The sequence below is a fragment of the Neoarius graeffei genome, chromosome 1, assembly GCF_027579695.1.
Source record: "Neoarius graeffei isolate fNeoGra1 chromosome 1, fNeoGra1.pri, whole genome shotgun sequence".
Classification (NCBI taxonomy): domain Eukaryota; kingdom Metazoa; phylum Chordata; class Actinopteri; order Siluriformes; family Ariidae; genus Neoarius; species Neoarius graeffei.
The window spans coordinates 127,629,133-127,647,409 of record NC_083569.1 but is presented as its reverse complement, the minus strand read 5'-3'; the positions used below and the strand labels follow the sequence as shown (position 1 = coordinate 127,647,409).

Sequence of the window (18,277 nt, the reverse complement as noted above, 5' to 3'; positions counted from 1 at the left end):
TAAATGCCTAACAGGAGGATTGTTTGATAAATAACATATAGATCCATTTGCTCTGCCAGCAGGGGGCGATGATGCTTCAATGCTGTTTTTACCAGATGTCTGGTTTCTCCAGCTCCTCCACTCCCCTTGGCTTGAGAATCAGTCATGAGTTACATCAGTTATTTGTGGCTCCAGAACCCTACACACACACACAGAGTCATTTTCCAAGACTGGAACAGTGTGCACGTCTTTAAGCCACTACATGAAGACACTTCCTGTTTCTAACAGGGGCTCAGGAGTCATTTTAAGAGTAACTGACCAGAATAAATTACTTTCACGTTCCAGAAAGATTAGTTCAACATTCACCAAAAATATGAGCACAAATACAAGTTCACGCACGACACTGCTTAACACAATACTAACTTTAACATTCACATAAACAAGAGTAGGGTGTACACACACACACACACACTGCAGGAGGTGAGTGTTACCTGAGCGCTCAAGTTCTTACACCACTCATCAAAGTATTTCTTTGCATCTTTCAGTTTATCTGGTTCTTTGCAATAAACTCTGATGCGTTTCTCAGAAAAGGTTTCAGGCAGCAGGATGGACACCTGCAAAAAGCACATAAGACGTCAAACATGAACCCGATCTTAAATTAACTTGTCCAAGAACGTGAGTCCAGGAACTTTAGTCCAGTAGCTTCAGCCTGACTAATTGAACCAAGGAACCTGAACCCATGAATTACAGCCTAAGATCTTGTGTTCAAGAACCTCAACCCAGGAAACTGAGCCCATGAAGTGTAGTCCAGGAACTTAAGCCTCAGAACTTAAGCCAAGGTGCTCAAGACCAGTAACTTGGATCCAGCTATGGGTGATTGCTTTAATACTGCATGATGAGAAGCCTGGGTTCAGAATCTGAATCCACCAACACATACCACTGATTGGAATCCAGTGATACATGGCTTTTATGGCAGATTCAAGTAGAATATATTTTGATGGTACAAAGATTCGCACTCGTTGGACATGAATATGACTGATATCAATAACATATAAATGAAATATTTTAAAGATAAAGAAAATGAGTCCTGTGTTAGTAAAGTATTTTACTTTTCTCCTGATTAGTCTCACTAACGAGAGGGTTTCTGATGGACACACAGCTGTTTCGTCCCAATCCTGTGAGTTTTCATCCCACTGTGAGTGGAAATGATCTTAATTTCACTATTAAACATCGCCATGAGTTCTACTGTTGAAATTTTTTTTCAACGATTTGAATTCACCAAGTGTTTAAGCGATCTCTGATCATGCTCAGTCAGGAGTTTTTTCCGACCACATTTCTCCCATGAAGTTGACAGTTCACCTCTATCCCTCCAGGGTTTTTTCATGTGTTGATCAGTTCTTAACCCAATTCCAGTCATTTCAGCTCAAACCTCCTTCACTGTTCACTTTGCTTGATGCAGGCCAATAAGTTGACCTTCTGAAACACAGGAACATCTTTTCCATGAGCACGGGATACACCTTTGACATGTTTGTTTAAGAAATGAGAAGCAACTCACTGCATCAGTTAGAGTTAAAAGAATTGTTACAGCTGAAACACATTAATCACTGCAGTAATTATCCAATCAAAGGTTCTTATGTATTTGCTTATTTAAATCCAAATGCTGACTTTAGTTTTGGCCAGGCAGTGTATGTTTATGATTTATTGATTGATTTAATATTCCATTCACTAACTGTCATTACTGCTGAAATGTACACTCCCTCATGCACTGAGAATAATATCATGAACACTCCAACATCAAATAGCCACAATCAAGAAAGTCCAATTAAAATGCATTCTGTTTGTTTGGGCCTGGAAATATCCAACATTCTAACTCAATTAAAGAAAGAGAGCCTTAAAATATTTTGCTCAACTATATAAGGAAAGCAGTAGAATACATGTAAAATTGTGGACATTAGCTCATTAGTCCAATAAGATGTTTGTTTTTTTGTTATTTTTTGGGATATTACTTCATTTTTCTTCTAATTTAGCCACTGCTTATTATCAGTTAAGGGCAAAGGTGAACATGCTGATTTATGTTGTAAGCTATTCGTCTAAGCTAACTGCAGATTGGGCCATTAACCCATAAAAATGAAGGTTTTATTATGTACAGCTCTGACTGAACTGATAATGGTAAATACATAACTGAAGGCTGTGACCTCTGACCCTGGAATTTGATCTTGAGGTCTTTCTCCCACAAACTTATAGAATTTTCTGTGGATGATGTTCTCCAGGATGGACTGCGCATCAAGCAGGTTTTCATCAGAGGAGTACAGAATCTGCTCAAAAATGTGATCTGTGGAAGGGTAAGGAGGACACATTGATAAGTCATTGTAAACTTACACACCATAGCAAATTAAAGTTATGTGTGTGCAGGAGTTATGCTTGTACGGATAATCAGTTATACAATATTTGAGAAACTTCAACCAAAACTTTGTGAGTTTGTGAACACTTAAAATAACATCATTAGAGGTGTACGTCACAAGAGCAGTTAGCATTTTGTTCATTAACCAGATTGAGGTGCAAGTGTTGTACTTAACTGCAAAACTATTATATGCAATTCAAACAAAAATATTTTGGGAATAAAATAAGATCTGCTATAGTTTGCAATACCACTATGATGTTAACAGAATGTTTATTTGGAATTGTTCACATCTGTCAGTATTTTAGCTGTTAACAAACCTTGGCCACTTCTCAGGTGTAATTGATGATATACTTTATATCAATATATTACTTATATCATTATGGAATGGTTTGTTGGTGTGACAGTGGGGGCATGGTTATGCGCTGGTCTGTGACAGGAGGGCGGAGTCAGGGAAGGTAAGTGGCAGAATCACTACACCTGACGGCAATTAACCTGTGTTTGTGTGTCTTCCCAGTGACCGCGCCCTACTTAAGGAGGGAGAGCGAGAGCAGAGGGGCATCTCCGGACTAGACGCTGGCTGTGTGTCTAAGCAATACCGAATTGTTCACTGAAAAGTGTGGCAATAAAGCCTTTTTGCAAACCTGATCTCTGTCCTGCCATCCTCTGTGCTCCAACCACCCCTAGTGAACTGTTACAGTGGTGCCAAAACCCGGGATCAGAGTGGAGCACCAGCAGATCAGCCCCATGGAGTCCTCTCCATTCGCTGACCTGGTCCACGCCCTTGCCACGGCCCAGCAAAGCCAGCACCAGGCGCTCGTCACCCTCCGGAAGGAACAGGAGCGACGCTTCGAAGCCCTGGTGCTGGCCCAGCAGGAAGACCGCGAGGTGTTCCGGCACCTCCTCGCGTCAGCAGGGTCCACCAGCGCTCCGGCCGCGGGCCCGTCTCCCCTCACTGTTACCAAGATGGGTCCGCAGGATGACCCCGAGGCGTTCATCACGTTGTTCGAACAAGTCGCAGAAGCCTCGGGGTGGCCGATGGAGCAGCGCGCGGTGCGCCTTCTCCCCCTCCTAACAGGAGAGGCGCAGCTGGCCGCGCTACAGCTCCCCGCCGACCGCCGGCTGGCCTACGCGGACCTCCGCCGGGCCGTCCTCCAGTGCGTGGGGCACACGCCAGAGCAACAGAGCCAGCGCTTCCACGCTTTGCGCTTGGAGGAAGTCGGCTGGCCGTTCGCATTTGGCCAGCAGCTCTGGGTCGCCTGCTGGTGGTGGCTGAGGGCCGGCAACCGCGACGCCGAGGGGATCATTGACCAGGTGGTGCTGGAACAATTCATCGCTCGCCTACCAGCAGGAACCGTGGAGTGGGTCCAGTGCCACCGCCCGGCATCGCTGGATCAGGCAGTCGAGCTGGCGGAGGATCATTTGGCAGCTGTTCCGGCAGCAGGACAGCAGATGGCGTCTTCTCTTCTTTCCTCTTCTCTCTCTCTCTCCCCCTCCTTCTGTGTCCCGTCCTCGCCCCATTCCCCCACTGCAGAGACAGGGGCCGGCGCCACCCCAGCCGGCCCGCCGCACCCGCGGTGCCCTCCCATTTCTCCCTTCTGTGTCTGTCTCTCCCCCACCTCAGGTGAGTGAGCCCCAGAACACCGGTGCAGAGGGAAAGCCCGGGCCGGTTTGCTGGCGCTGCGGGGAGCCGGGCCATCTTCAACAGCAGTGCACGGCAATGGAAGTGGGCGCGGTGGTTCGGATCCCCGACGTGCCAGAGGCCGCCCTCGATTGGGCCGGAGCGTATCGCATACCGGTGAGTATCCAAGGGGCTACATATCAGGCGTTGGTGGACTCTGGGTGTAATCAGACCTCAATTCGCCAAAGCCTGGTTCAAAACGAGGCATTGGGGGGAGCACAGGGGGTGAAGGTGTTGTGTGTGCACGGGATGTTCACTGCTACCCTTTGGTGTCGGTCCACATTTTTTCTTGCTCCTCCTACTCAAGCGAGTAGGACGCTTCTTTGCTTTGCTCCTGCTTTCTTAATCTTTATTTCTATACTTTACTTTCTCATTGAATTTCCACTTTTTTTTTCTTTTCTTCATCTTTATAAGCCTCATCTCATCTCATTATCTCTAGCCGCCCCATCCTTCTACAGGGTCGCAGGCAAGCTGGAGCCTATCCCAGCTGACTATGGGCGAAAGGCGGGGTACACCCTGGACAAGTCGCCAGGTCATCACAGGGCTGACACATAGACACAGACAACCATTCACACTCACATTCACACCTATGGTCAATTTAGAGTCACCAGTTAACCTAACCTGCATGTCTTTGGACTGTGGGGGAAACCGGAGCACCCGGAGGAAACCCACGCGGACACGGGGAGAACATGCAAACTCCACACAGAAAGGCCCTCGCCGGCCCCGGGGCTCGAACCCAGGACCTTCTTGCTGTGAGGCAACAGCGCTAACCACTACACCACCGTGCCGCCCATCTTTATAAGCTTTTAATTTAATTTTAATTTCCACTTTTTTTTTTTTTAAATGCCAGGAAGCAAAAAGTCCTGCAGAAAATGCATGGAATTAGAACAGAGGATTTCTATTCTGGAATGAAAGATTAATGCTCTGCCAAAGACGGATGAATTAAAAGTGATATCTCAGGAAAGGAGTACAGAAACAGTGGCTGAGAATGCAGAGATTGCGCTCCGACAGACTGAGGACACTGCAGACCAAGTGGAAGAATTCATAACTCAAGCTGTACAAAATGTGAGTACTGAAAACTGGCAAATGATGGGTGCTAAGCCCAAAAACAAAAACAGAAGAGTAATTACTTCAACACCAGCTCGTTCTACAAATTACAATAGGATCTACAATCCTATGGAAAATCCACAGCCCATAAAGCTTCAGAATAAATTTGAATGCCTCAGGGATGTGGAAGAGGATTTGTCAAGCGGACAAACACATAGTAAAAAGAGATCGCACCAAGATCGAAGAGCTGTGAGAAGAGGTAAAAAGCAGCTCGTAACACCACCTGATCCCACAACCCTTGTTCTTGGTGATTCCACTGTAAGACAATTAAAAGGTTATGAGATGATTATTTGTTGTCTTCCAAATGCATCCATCTCTGACACCAAAGACAGCATTTTGAAACTCATGTCCGAGCATAAAACTATTAAGCGTATCGTTGTGCATGTGGGAGCAAACGATGTTTTCAGAGAACAGCTGTTTGTCCAAGATGATTTCAGAAAACTTTTTTCTGAGCTCTACAAGACTGGAATTCAATCTTTTATCAGTGGCCCACTCCCAGCGAGAGGAAGTTTTGCTTTTTCTCGACTCTTCAGTCTTAACACCTGGCTTGGAAAAACTTGTTCTTCATTTGGTATGAATTTCATAGACAATTTTAATCTTTTTTGGAATCGCAAAGAATTCTACAAGCCAAATAGCACTGAACTCAGCTGGATTGGAGCCAAAGTCTTAGCAAACCACTACAAACTTGCAATCTTTTCTCAGCCAGCACCGAGGAAAACAGTTGATAAGATGTCGCAGACTGACATAGTTACAAAGCCTAAACAATCATCTTTGCAAGTCGTCATCAAGGACACACAAACATCTGACTTGCAGGCCTCCCAACATTCAAGGACAGACGACTCCACTTCTCCTCGGATGGATTTCCCAAATAGCATGAAAAAATTGCTCCCAATGGCTACACTCTCTTTTTCCAGCCCAAATTTGTCGCGACAAGCAGTGTACCCAGTTCATCAAAATTGTTTTCGTCCAGGACTTTCAGCTGGCTACAAATCTTTTTCACCATCCAAAAGATACATGTCATCTCCAGTCCTTTCACCCTCAAACCAAATGGAACATTTAGAAAGTCTTGTTTGATGTACTCTGGGTCCCTGCAAATGGATGTAGAAAAAAGCTGGGATCCGATGTTGACACTATTCCTGTGTTGATAAGAAACAGAAAACATAGAGCACATTTAACCCTGGGGGTGAACCAATCTAATCTCCTTCCTGTTTTAAAACAGCATCAGAGTGCACAACCAAATATTACTGTAAAACTAGCCCTTCTGAACATTAGATCACTTTTAAACAAGTCATTTTTAATTAATGATCTTATTTGTAAACACAATCTTGATTTTTTGCTTCTAACTGAAACCTGGCTGGATCAAGCAAATAGTGCTACCACCCTTATCGAAGCAGCTCCCCCAAATTTTAATTTTTTGAATGTTACCCGACAAGGGAAAGGTGGAGGGATCGCAAATATATTCAAAGTCTCTTTTCAATGTAAACAATCCTCACTTGGTGATTTTATGTCCTTTGAACACTTATGTGCACTTGTTACATGCTCTCCTAACATATTATTATTAACTATTTACAGGCCTCCAAGACATTCAGCCAAAGTCTTTCTTGAAGAGTTTGTGAACTGTTGTCAGTCATTTGCTTAGAGTTTGATTGTCTTATTATATCTGGGGATTTTAACTTGCATGTAGATAATACTGATAACATTTATGCCAAAGAACTATTTGCAATTATTGATAACTTTAACCTAGTACAACATGTACAGGGACCGACCCACTCTCGTGGTCATACTCTTGACCTCGTCATCACAAAGGGTCTTACTGTTTCTTATACTGTTGTTGACCTGGCCTTATCTGATCATTTCTGTGTTTTCTTTGAAGTTTCTATGTCTCCTCACATTCAGAATAGCTCAACGACTATAGGCAGGAGAGTCATAAACGACAACACATGTGCTCTTTTTAAGCAAGCTCTCTCTCAGAACTCAACCAAAATGTCAGACTCTGTAGATGATTTACTGGAATTTTTTAATTTAAATATGACCCAAATTATGGAAGATATTGCTCCATTCAAAATAAAAAGAGTCAGTGATAAGCAGAAAGCACCATGGAAGCAGTACCCGGCTGTTAAACTGCTAAAGAGAGAATGTAGAAAGACTGAAAGAAAATGGCACAAATCTAAACTTCACATCCATTATCAAATCCATAAAGAGACGCTTTGTAATTATAATTATGAAATTCGTAAAGCAAGACAGTCTTTCTTCTCCAATATCATCAGCAGGAATATGAACAATGCCCGTGTGCTATTTTCAACAGTTGAGAAGCTAACTAATCCCCCACCACAATTAGCACCTGAACTTCTCTCAGTTAATAAATGCAATGAGTTTGCATCTTTCTTCAAAGGTAAAATTGATAAAATATGGCAGAATATTTCTCATAATATATCTCAGTTGCAAAAAATTGAAAAACTGCAATCACCAATGACACAGATAGATAACTTTAACACAATGTCAGAATTTTGTTTAATTGATTATGAGACTCTTGAAAAAACTGTACAAAATCTCAGTTCCTCAACATCTGAACTGGACATTCTGCCCACCAACTTTTTTAAGTCTGTTCTTCATCTTATAATTACAGATGTGCTTCAAATTATAAATACATCCTTGGAGACTGGTGTTGTTCCTGTGTCCCTAAAAAAAGCTGTTGTAAAGCCCTTTCTTAAAAAAAAATAATCTGGATCCTTCAGCGTTAAATAATTACAGGCCAATTTCAAATCTACCATTCATCGGGAAAATCCTGGAAAAAATTGTCTTCAATCAATTAACTGCCTTCTTGATATCAAACAGCCGTTTTGATAATTTTCAGTCAGGATTTCGTGCCAATCATAGCACTGAAACAGTGCTGATTAAAGTTATAAATGACATACGTCTTAATACTGATGCAGGCAAAACATCGGTCCTGGTATTACTGGACCTCAGTGCAGCTTTTGATACTGTTGATCACAACATACTGCTATATCGACTTGAACACTGGGTTGGATTGACTGGTAAAGTTATCAATTGGTTAAAATCATACTTAAAAGATAGAAGCTTCTTTGTTACCCTGGGAAATTGTTCCTCAATGTCAATGCCCTTGACCTGTGGTGTCCCCCAGGGGTCGATTCTTGGACCATTACTTTTCAACCTTTATATGCTCCCACTTGGGCAAATTATCAATAACAATTCAATTTTGTATCACTGCTATGCAGATGATACCCAAATTTATTTTGCTCTATCACCTAATGATTATGCCCCCCTTGAATGTCTCTATCAGTGTATCGATCAAATCAATAGCTGGATATCACAATTTTCTTCAGCTGAACACAGATAAAACAGAAGTAATTCTATTTGGAAAAAAAGATGAAAGACTCAGGATTACCACTATTCTTGACACAAAAGGGATTAAAACTAAAGAAATGGTTAAAAATCTTGGTGTTTTCATTGACAGCGAGCTAAACTTTGACAGTCACATGAAAGCAATCACTAAAACGGCATTTTATCACCTAAAAAACATTTCCAAACTAAGAGGACTTATGTCAAAAAATGATCTGGAAAAACTAATACATGCCTTCATCTCTAGTAGGGTTGATTACTGCAATGGCCTTTTCACAGGCCTGCCAAAAAAGACCATCAAACGACTTCAGCTGGTTCAAAATGCAGCGGCGAGGGTTCTCACACGAACAAAAAGAACAGAGCACATTACTCCAATTCTAAGGTCCCTTCACTGTCTTCCAGTAAGCTACAGAATTGACTTTAAAGCATTGCTGCTGGTGTACAAATCTCTAAATGGTACAGGGCCCAATTACCTCTCTGATATGTTGCAGCGGCCTAACCCAATCAGATCTACCAGATCGCAACAGAAAAATTTACTATTAAAACCAGTTGTTAAAACAAAGTGTGGTGAAGCAGCTTTTAGCTACTATGCAGTACAGTTATGGAACCAACTGCCAGAGGACATTAAAAATGCTCCTGCTGTTGGCAGCTTCAAATCTAGGTTAAAGACCAAGCTGTTTTCAGATGCTTTCTGTTAAATAATTAATATTTTTACATTTTTTATAATCTTTACTTTCTCTGCATGTTTTAAATTTACTTTAACTTTATTCTATTTTATTCTGCTAGTTTTTTCTTGCTTTCTCTCCTTTTTCTTTTTGGCATTTTAATATTTTATTTCTACTATTGTTTAATTCTTATTATTTTCTTTTAATTCTTTTAATTCTTTTAATTAATTCTTTTAGAATAAAGATAAAATTATTTTATGTAATTTTATTTCTCTATTGTTTACTGTTTTTGTTTTTACTTCTGTAAAGCACATTGAACTGCCATTGTGTATGAAATGTGCTATATAAATAAACTTGCCTTGCCTTGCCTTGCCTTGCCTTTCAGAGGGGAAAAAGCTATAGTGAAGGCGGCGGTTAATCCTCGCCTTACCCACTCTTTAATTTTGGGGACTGATTGACAGGGGTTTCGGGATTTAATGACACATCTAGTGAAGAGTGGGTCCTGCCATTTAACAGGGGGAGGTCCCGGTGTCGCTTTGACGGGAGCAGCTGTCACAGAGCCGTCTACGTCATCTCTGCGTCAGAGTGAGGAGCCGCCGGCTCCTCCTCTCTCTATTGGGGAATCCCTCACGGATTTCCCATTAGAGCAGTCGCGAGACGAGACTCTGAGGCATGCGTTTGACCAAGTGAGAGTAATCGATGGTCAAACGCTCCAGCCGAACGCCACCCCATCCTCCCCCTTACTTCACGATTATGAAGGATAGGTTATACCGAGTGACACAGGACACTCAAACTAAAGAGTGAGTCATGCAGCTTTTAATTCCAAAGAGCCGCCGGGAATTGGTATTCCAGGCAGCTCACTTTAATCCCATGGCTGGACACTTAGGGCAGGATAAAACACTAGCCCGAATAATGGCCCGGTTCTATTGGCCGGGGATTCGCAGCGATGTCCGTAGGTGGTGTACGGCGTGCCGCGAATGCCAGTTAGTAAATCCAGCAGCAAGTCCAAAAGTGCCTTTGCGCCCTCTCCCGTTAATCGAGACCCCGTTCGAAAGAATTGGGATGGATCTCGTCGGGCCATTAGATCGGTCAACACGAGGGTACCGCTTTATATTAGTTCTAGTGGACTATGCAACGCGATACCCAGAAGCAGTGCCTCTTCGCAATATCTCAGCACGCAGTATTGCGGAGGCACTCTTCCACGTTATCTCCCGAGTTGGAATCCTGAAAGAGATTCTGACTGACCAAGGCACCTCGTTTATGTCATGTACACTGAACGAACTGTATGGGTTATTGGGTATTAAGCCGATCCGCACCAGCGTGTATCACCCACAAACGGACGGTTTAGTTGAACGGTTCAACTGCACCCTCAAGAACATAATTAAAAAATTCGTAAGTGAGGACGCACATAATTGGGATAGATGGCTCGAACCCTTGCTCTTTGCAGTGCGAGAGGTCCCCCAAGCCTCCACGGGGTTCTCCCCGTTCGAATTGTTATACGGGCGAAAGCTGCGCGGCATCCTAGACGTGCTGCGGGAAAATTGGGAGGAGGGACCTTAACCAAGTAAAAACGAAATCCAATACGTTATTGACTTGCGCACAAAACTCCACACGCTCACGCACCTAACTCAGGAGAATTTGCGGCAGGCCCAAGAACGACAAGCCCGCCTGTATGACAAGGGTACGCGCCTTAGGGAGTTTGCACCAGGAGAGAAAGTACTCGTACTGTTGCCCACATCGAGCTCCAAATTAGTCGCCAAGTGGCAAGGACCCTTTGAGGTCACACGGCGAGTCGGGGACGTTGACTATGAGGTGAGGTGAACGGATAGGGGCGGGGCACTACAGATTTACCACCTCAATCTACTCAAACTCTGGAATGAGGAGGTCCCCGTGGCGTTTGTGTCGGTGGTTCCGGAGAAGGCGGAGCTGGGGCCAGAGGTGCAAAAGGGAACATTGGCATCGTGTACCTCTCCAGTCCCCTGTGGAGACCACCTCTCCCCGACCCAACTCGCGGAGGTTGCCCAGTTGCAGACCAAGTTTTCGGACATGTTCTCGCCCCTGCCTGGCCGCACCAACCTCATAGAGCACCACACTGAGACGCCCCCGGGGGTGGTAGTGCGTAGCCGCCCTTACAGGTTACCCGAGCACAAGAAAAAGGTGGTTCGGGAAGAACTCGAGGCCATGCTCAAAATGGGCATCGTCGAGGAGTCCCACAGTGTCTGGAGCAGCCCGGTGGTCTTGGTACCCAAGGCCGACGGGTCGGTCCGGTTCTGTGTGGACTATAGAAAAGTCAATGCGGTGTCTAAATTTGATGTGTACCCAATGATGAGTATTGATGAGTTGCTCGATCGGCTAGGCACGGCTCGTTTTTACTTGACGCTGGATTTAACAAAGGGTTATTGGCAGATCCCCTTGACTCCATTATCCCAGGAAAAATGGCCTTTTCCACACCGTTCGGCTTGCACCAATTCGTCACACTTCCGTTTGGGCTGTTTGGGGCGCCTGCTACGTTTCAGCGGCTGATGGACAGGGTCCTCCGCCCCCATGCCACCTATGTGGCCGCATACCTCGACGATATCATCATTTATAGTAATGACTGGCAGCGGCACTTACAACACCTGAGGGCTGTCCTTAAGTCGCTGAGGCGAGCGGGTCTCACAGGCAACCTAAAGAAGTGTGCGATTGGGCGGGTGGAAGTACGGTATCTGGGGTTCCACTTGGGCAACGGGCAGGTGCGTCCCCAAATTAACAAGACAGCAGCAATTGCGGCCTGCCCAAGGCCCAAGACCAAAAAGGGGGTGAGACAGTTCCTGGGGCTGGCTGGCTACTATCGTAGGTTTATACCTAATTATTTGGACGTCACCAGCCCGCTGACTGATCTCACTAAAAAGGGGGCACCAGATCTGGTCCAGTGGACGGAGCAATGCCAGCGGGCTTTCTCTGAGGTAAAGGCTGCACTGTGTGGGGGGCCACTATTACACTCCCCTGGCTTTTCTCTCCCTTTTATGTTGCAGACCGATGCGTCAGACAGAGGGCAGAGGAGGAGGATCGCCCCGTCCTGTACATTAGCAGGAAGCTGTCAGTGCATGAGGGGCGCTACAGCACTATCGAGAAAGAGTGTCTGGCGATCAAGTGGGCGGTCCTCGCCCTCCGCTACTACCTGCTGGGGCGCCCTTTCACCCTCTGTTCGGACCACACGCCCCTCCAGTGGCTCCACCGCATGAAGGATGCCAACGCATGGATCACCCGTTGGTATCTGGCACTCCAACCCTTCAATTTTAAGGTGGTCCACAGGCCGGGGGCGCAGATGGTCGTGGCGGACTTCCTCTCCCATTGGGGGGGGGAAGTCGGCTGCAGGCCGGACGGTCGCCCGGCCTGAGTCGGGCGGTGGGGGTATGTTGCAGCGGGGGCGTGGTCATGCACCGGTCTGTGACAGGAGGGCGGAGTCAGGGAAGGTAAGTGGCAGAATCACTACACCTGACGGCAATTAACCTGTGTTTGTGTGTCTTCCCAGTGACTGCGCCCTACTTAAGGAGGGAGAGCGAGAGCAGAGGGACATCTCCGGACTAAACGCTGGCTGTGTGTCTAAGCAATACCGAATTGTTCACTGAAAAGTGTGGCAATATAGCCTTTTTGCAAACCTGATCTCTGTCCTGCTGTCCTCTGTGCTCCACCCACCCCTAGTGAAGTGTTACAGTTGGCTTCTCAATTTAGATCCAATTATGGCTTGGATTTTCAAACACTTTGGTCTTGATTGACTAACACGAATAACTGTATATAATTGTGCAACTGATAATCAGAACATGTCAATTAAAGGCTAATTAACTGACCTGTGAGCTTGGTGTAGGCCTCCATGTCATCTATGGTCTCTGATATTTTACACATCCTTCCGGAGGAACCCTTGATCTCAATGTGAGGATTGGCCTTCTCCAAGGCTTCTGTTATCCTACAATGTGGTTATTTTGTAGTTTATATCTCAGCTATATGGAAATTGCAGCTGCATGTGTGACAGTAAAATCTGACCATACCTCTATAGTTCTATGACATCACAAAAAATCAGAGATCCATCACCGGAGTAAGATGATATATCGGTACAAAGGTACATGCACAAACTGATTTAAGCAGCAAAGGTGAAGTTCAAGTTAAATTGGATCAGCCAATTTTAAGCACCTGACAACTTTTTTGTAAAATAACCTACATACCAGTATCAACCATCATTTGGACATATTGGAACAGACATGATGAGGCCATGGCTACATTTGGCCTGAGGGACATGAATTTAAAGATCTGTTTCAGAATGTCTTTATTGCTGTTTATGGCTGTGGCAGCGGGGGCGTGGCCAAGCATCAGTCTGTGAATGGAGGGCAGAGTCAGGGAAGGTGAGTGGTCATATTGCTACACCTGTTGTCAATTAACATGTGTTTGTGTGTCTCTTACAGTGACGGTGCCCTGTAAAAGGAGAGAGAGAGGAATAGAGGAGGGGAGATCGGGGACCAGAACATGACCAGTATGAGTGTGTGTGTATAAGTGTGTCCCCAATGGACAGAGTTGTGCTGAAAAGCAAAATAAAGAAAACTCACAAACAAATAACAGCCTGCCGTACTTCTGTGCTCCACCCACATCCGGGCCGTTTCCACACTGGTGCTGAAACCTGGGAGTGCAGAAGGGAACAGCCCCATGGAGTCCTCGCTGTTTAAAGATCTTATCCATGCCCTCGCCACAGCACAGCAGAACCAGCATCAAGCACTGATCGCCCTCTGGAAGGAGCAGAAACAACGGTTCGAAGCCTTGATGCTGGCCTAACAAGAAGACCGCCAGGCGTTCTGGCACCTGCTCGCGTCTGCGGGGTCCACAACCACCACCGGAGCAGACCCTCCCCACCTCACCCTAACAAAGATGGGTTCGCATGACGATCCAGAAGCCTGCCTCATGCTCTTTGAGCAAGCAGCGGAGGCGTGGGGTTGGCTGGTCAAACATAGTGCAGTGCACCTCCTTCCCCTGCTAATGGGCGAGGCACAGCTTGCTATGCTGCAGCTCCCCGCTGACAGCCGGCTCGTGTACATGGACCTCCAAAGAGCCATCCTCCAGCATATTGGCTGCTCCCTAGAGCAACAACGGCAGCGCTTCCGCTCACTGTGCTTGGAGGACGTTGGTCGACCATTCGCGTTCGGGCAACAACTCCAGGATGCCTGCCGGCGGTGGCTGAGGGCAGACGACCGTGACGCCGAGAGAATTATTGACTTGGTGACACAGGAACAGTTCATCGCGTGACTTCCGGAAGGAACGGCAGAGTGGGTCCAGTGTCATCGCCTGGCGTCGCTGGATCAAGCTATCGAGCTGGCAGAGGACCACATGGCGGCAGTTCAGACAGCAGGAAGACATGCTTCTCCTTCGCCTCTTTCCTCTCTCTCTTCCTTTCCCATCCTCGCCCCATTCCCCCCCAGCCGGCCTGGTGCACCCGTGGTGTCCTCCCGTTTTCCCCTTCCTTGTCTGTGTCTTCTCCCCCCCAGGTGAGTGATGTCCATAACACTGGTGCAGAGGGAGAGCCTGGGCTGGTGTGCTGGTGCTGTGGGGAGCCGGGACATCTCCAAAATCAGTGCTCCGCGATGGAGGTGGGCGCGGTGGTCCGGGTCCCCGACGCACCAGAAACTGCCCTCGATCGGGCCGGAGTGTATTGTATACCGGTAAGTGTCCAAGGGAATACGTACCAGGCTTTGGTGGATTCCGGCTGTAACCAGACCTCAATCCACCAAAGCCTGGTGCAAGGTGAGGCACTGGGGAGAGCATGAGTGGTGAAGGTGTTGTGTGTGCATGGGGATGTTCACAACTACTCTTTAGTGTCTGTCCACATTCTATTTTGGGGAGAAAAGCATAGTGTAAAGGTAGCAGTTAACCCTTGTCTCACCCACTCACTGATTTTGGGAACTGATTGACCAGGATTTAAGGAGTTAATGACACACACAGTAAGGAGTGGGTCCTGCAGTAATCTGTCTGGGGAAGACCCCAGACTGGCATTGGTGGGAGAAGCTGTCACAGAGCCGTCTATGTCAGCACCGCGTCAGGGCAATATGCGGCGTGAGGAGCACCCCACCCCTCCTCCCTCTTTCGGGGATTCCCTTGTGGATTTTCCATTAAAGCAGTCGCAAGACGGGACTCTGTGGCATGCATTTGACCAAGTGAGAGTAATTAATAGTCAAATTCTCCAGCCAAATGCAACACCGGCCTTCCCCTACTTTTCTATTATTAAGGATAGGTTAGACTGAGTGACGCAGGACACTCAAACTAGTGAAAAGATAACACAGTTATTCATCCCAAAGAGCTGTCGGGAACTCATATTCCAGGCAGCTCACTTTAATCCCATGGCCAGACTCTTAGGGCAGGATAAAACATGAGCCTGAATAATGGCCCGGTTCTATTGGCCAGGGATTTGTGGGGATGTCTGTTGGTGGTGTGCGGCATGCTGTGAATGCCAATTAGTAAATCCCGCAGCCACTCCAAAAGCGCCTTTGCACCCTCTCCCCTTAACTGAGACCCCTTTTGAAAGAATTGGGATGGATCTCCTCGGGTCATTAGATTGGTCAACACGGTTATATCACTTTATTTGAGCTCTGGTGGACTATACAACACTATATCCGGAAGCAGTGCCTCTCCACAATATCTCAGCATGCAGTATAGCAGAAGCACTCTTCCACTTTATCTCCCGGGTCGGGATTCTGAAAGAAATTCTGACAGACCAAGGCACTACATTTATGTCACTCACACTGCGCGAACTGTATGGGTTACTGGGGATTAAGCCTATCCGCACCAGTGTCTATCACCCACAAACTGATAGCTTCATGGAATGTTTTAATCGAACTCTCAAAAACATAATTCAGAAGTTTGTAAGCAAAGATGCACGTAATTGGGATAAGTGGTTTGAGCCCCTGTTATGTGCAGTATGAGGCTGCAAGCCTCCACAGGTTTTTCACCATTTGAATTATTATATGGGTGTAAGCCACGTGGCATTTTGGACATGCTACGTGAAAATTGGAAGGAGGGACCTTCATCTAGTAAGAACGAAATTCAATACATTCTCGACCTGCACGCCAAACTCCACACACTCACACACTTAACCCAGGAGAATTTGCGGCAGTTGCAAGAACGTCAAATCTGACTGTATGACAGGGGCACATGCCTTAGAGAGTTCAAACCAGGAGACAAAGTACTCATATTATTGCCCACATTGAGCTCCAAATTGATTGCCAAGTGGCAAGGGCCCTTTGAGGTCACACGGCGAGTCAGGGACGTCGACTATGAGGTGAGGCGAACGGACAGGGGTGGGGCATTGCAAATTTACCACCTCAATCTGTTAAAACGTTGGAATGAGGAGGTCCACATGGCATCGGTGTCAGTAATCCTGGAGAAGGCAGAGCTGGGGCCAGAGGTTCAAAAAAGAAAATTGACATTGCCAACCCTTGTGGAAACCACCTCTCCCTGGCCCAATTCATGGAGGTAGCCCAGTTGCAGAAGGAATTTTCTGACATGTTTTCGCCCCTGCCCGGCCACACCCACATCATAGAACACCACATTGAGATGCCCCTGGGGGTGGTAGTGCACAGCCACCCTGACTGCCTGCCCGAACACAAGAAAAAGGTGGTCCAGGATGAACTCAAGGCCATGCTCAAAATGGGCATAATTGAGGAGTCCTACAGTGACTGGAGCAGCCCAATGGTCCTGGTCCCCAAGACTGATGGGTCGGTCCAGTTCTGTGTGGACTATAGAAAAGTCAACATGGTGTCTAAATTTGATGCTTACCCAATGCCTCGCATTGACAAGCTGCTCGATCAATTAGGCACTGCTCATTTTCATTCGACACTGGATTTAATGAAGGGATATTGGCAGATCCCCTTGACTCCTCTATTCTGAGAGAAAACGACCTTTTCCACACCGTTTGGCTTACACCAATTCGTCACACTTGCTTTTGGGTTATTTGGGGCTCCCGCAACGTTCCAGCGGCTCATGGACAGGGTTCTCAACCCCACACCACCTACGCAGCTGCATATCTCGATGATATTATCGTCTATAGCAATGACTGGCCACGGCACCTCAAACACCTTAGGGCTGTCCTAAAGTCGCTGAGGCATGCGGGTCTCACAGCTAAACCAAAGAAGTGTGCAATTGGGTGGGTGGAAGTATGGTATCTGAGTTTTCACTTGGGCCATGGGCAGATGCGTCCCCAAATTAACAAGACTGCAGCGATTGTGGCCTGCCCAAGGCCAAAGACCAGAAAGGGGGTTCCTGGGGCTGGCTGGCTACTATTGTAGGTTCATACCTAATTATTCGGATGTCACCAGCCCGCTGACTGATCTCACTAAAAAGGAAGCACCAGATCCGGTCCAGTGGACGAAGCAATCCCAACAGGCTTTCTCTAGGGTAAAGGCTGCACTGTGTGGGGGGCCACTGTTACACTCCCCTGACTTTTCTCTCCCCTTTATTTTACAGACAGACACATTGGACAGAGGGCTGGGGGCCGTTCTGTCCCAGAAGGTGGAGGGAGAGGAGCATCCTGTGCTGTACCTTAGTCACAGAGCACCAGCAACCTTCAGTAGCTCACAGATATCATGAGTCACTCCATTGCTTTCTGATATGTATCTGGACAATGTTGTGGTTCAAAGGACTTGGCAAAACACAGTGTGGCAGCGGGGGCGTGGTCAAGCGTCGGTCTGTGACCAGAGGGCGGAGTCAGGGAAGGTAAGTGGCAGAATCACTACACCTGATGTTAATTAATGTGTGTTTGTGTGTCTTCCCCAGTGACCATGCCCTATTTAAGGAGAGAGCGAGAGCAGAGGAGAGCTCTCTCCTGATCCAGACACCAGATGTGTGTGCGTGCGTGAGTGTCTGTATGTTAGTCTGAAAAGACCACTGAAAAGTGTATAAAATAAAAAAAAGGATTTTAAACTTAGTTCTGTCCTGCCATCTTCTGTGCTCCGCCCACTCTTACGAACTGCCACACACAGCCTATTAATAAGACCAAGGTACAAGTTTTTCTTGGGTTGGCAAGGCAGGAAAAGATAGAAGTGGAGCAACAATGCTGATGCAGTTTTTCAG

General features: G+C 46.5%; 1 protein-coding gene across 1 annotated transcript in view; it reads right to left on the bottom strand.

Annotated features, from left to right (window-relative positions):
- Positions 1-2,093: 2,093 nt before the first annotated feature.
- LOC132886253 (deoxynucleoside triphosphate triphosphohydrolase SAMHD1-like) overlaps positions 2,094-18,277 on the bottom strand; it is a 39,386-nt gene continuing 23,202 nt past the window's right edge. Inside the window, exons 9-10 of the mRNA XM_060920814.1 lie at positions 13,021-13,136; positions 2,094-2,311 (exon numbers count right to left, since the gene is read on the bottom strand). Coding sequence (XP_060776797.1) covers positions 2,094-2,311; positions 13,021-13,136 — 334 coding nt within the window. The remainder of the gene's footprint in view (positions 2,312-13,020; positions 13,137-18,277) is intronic.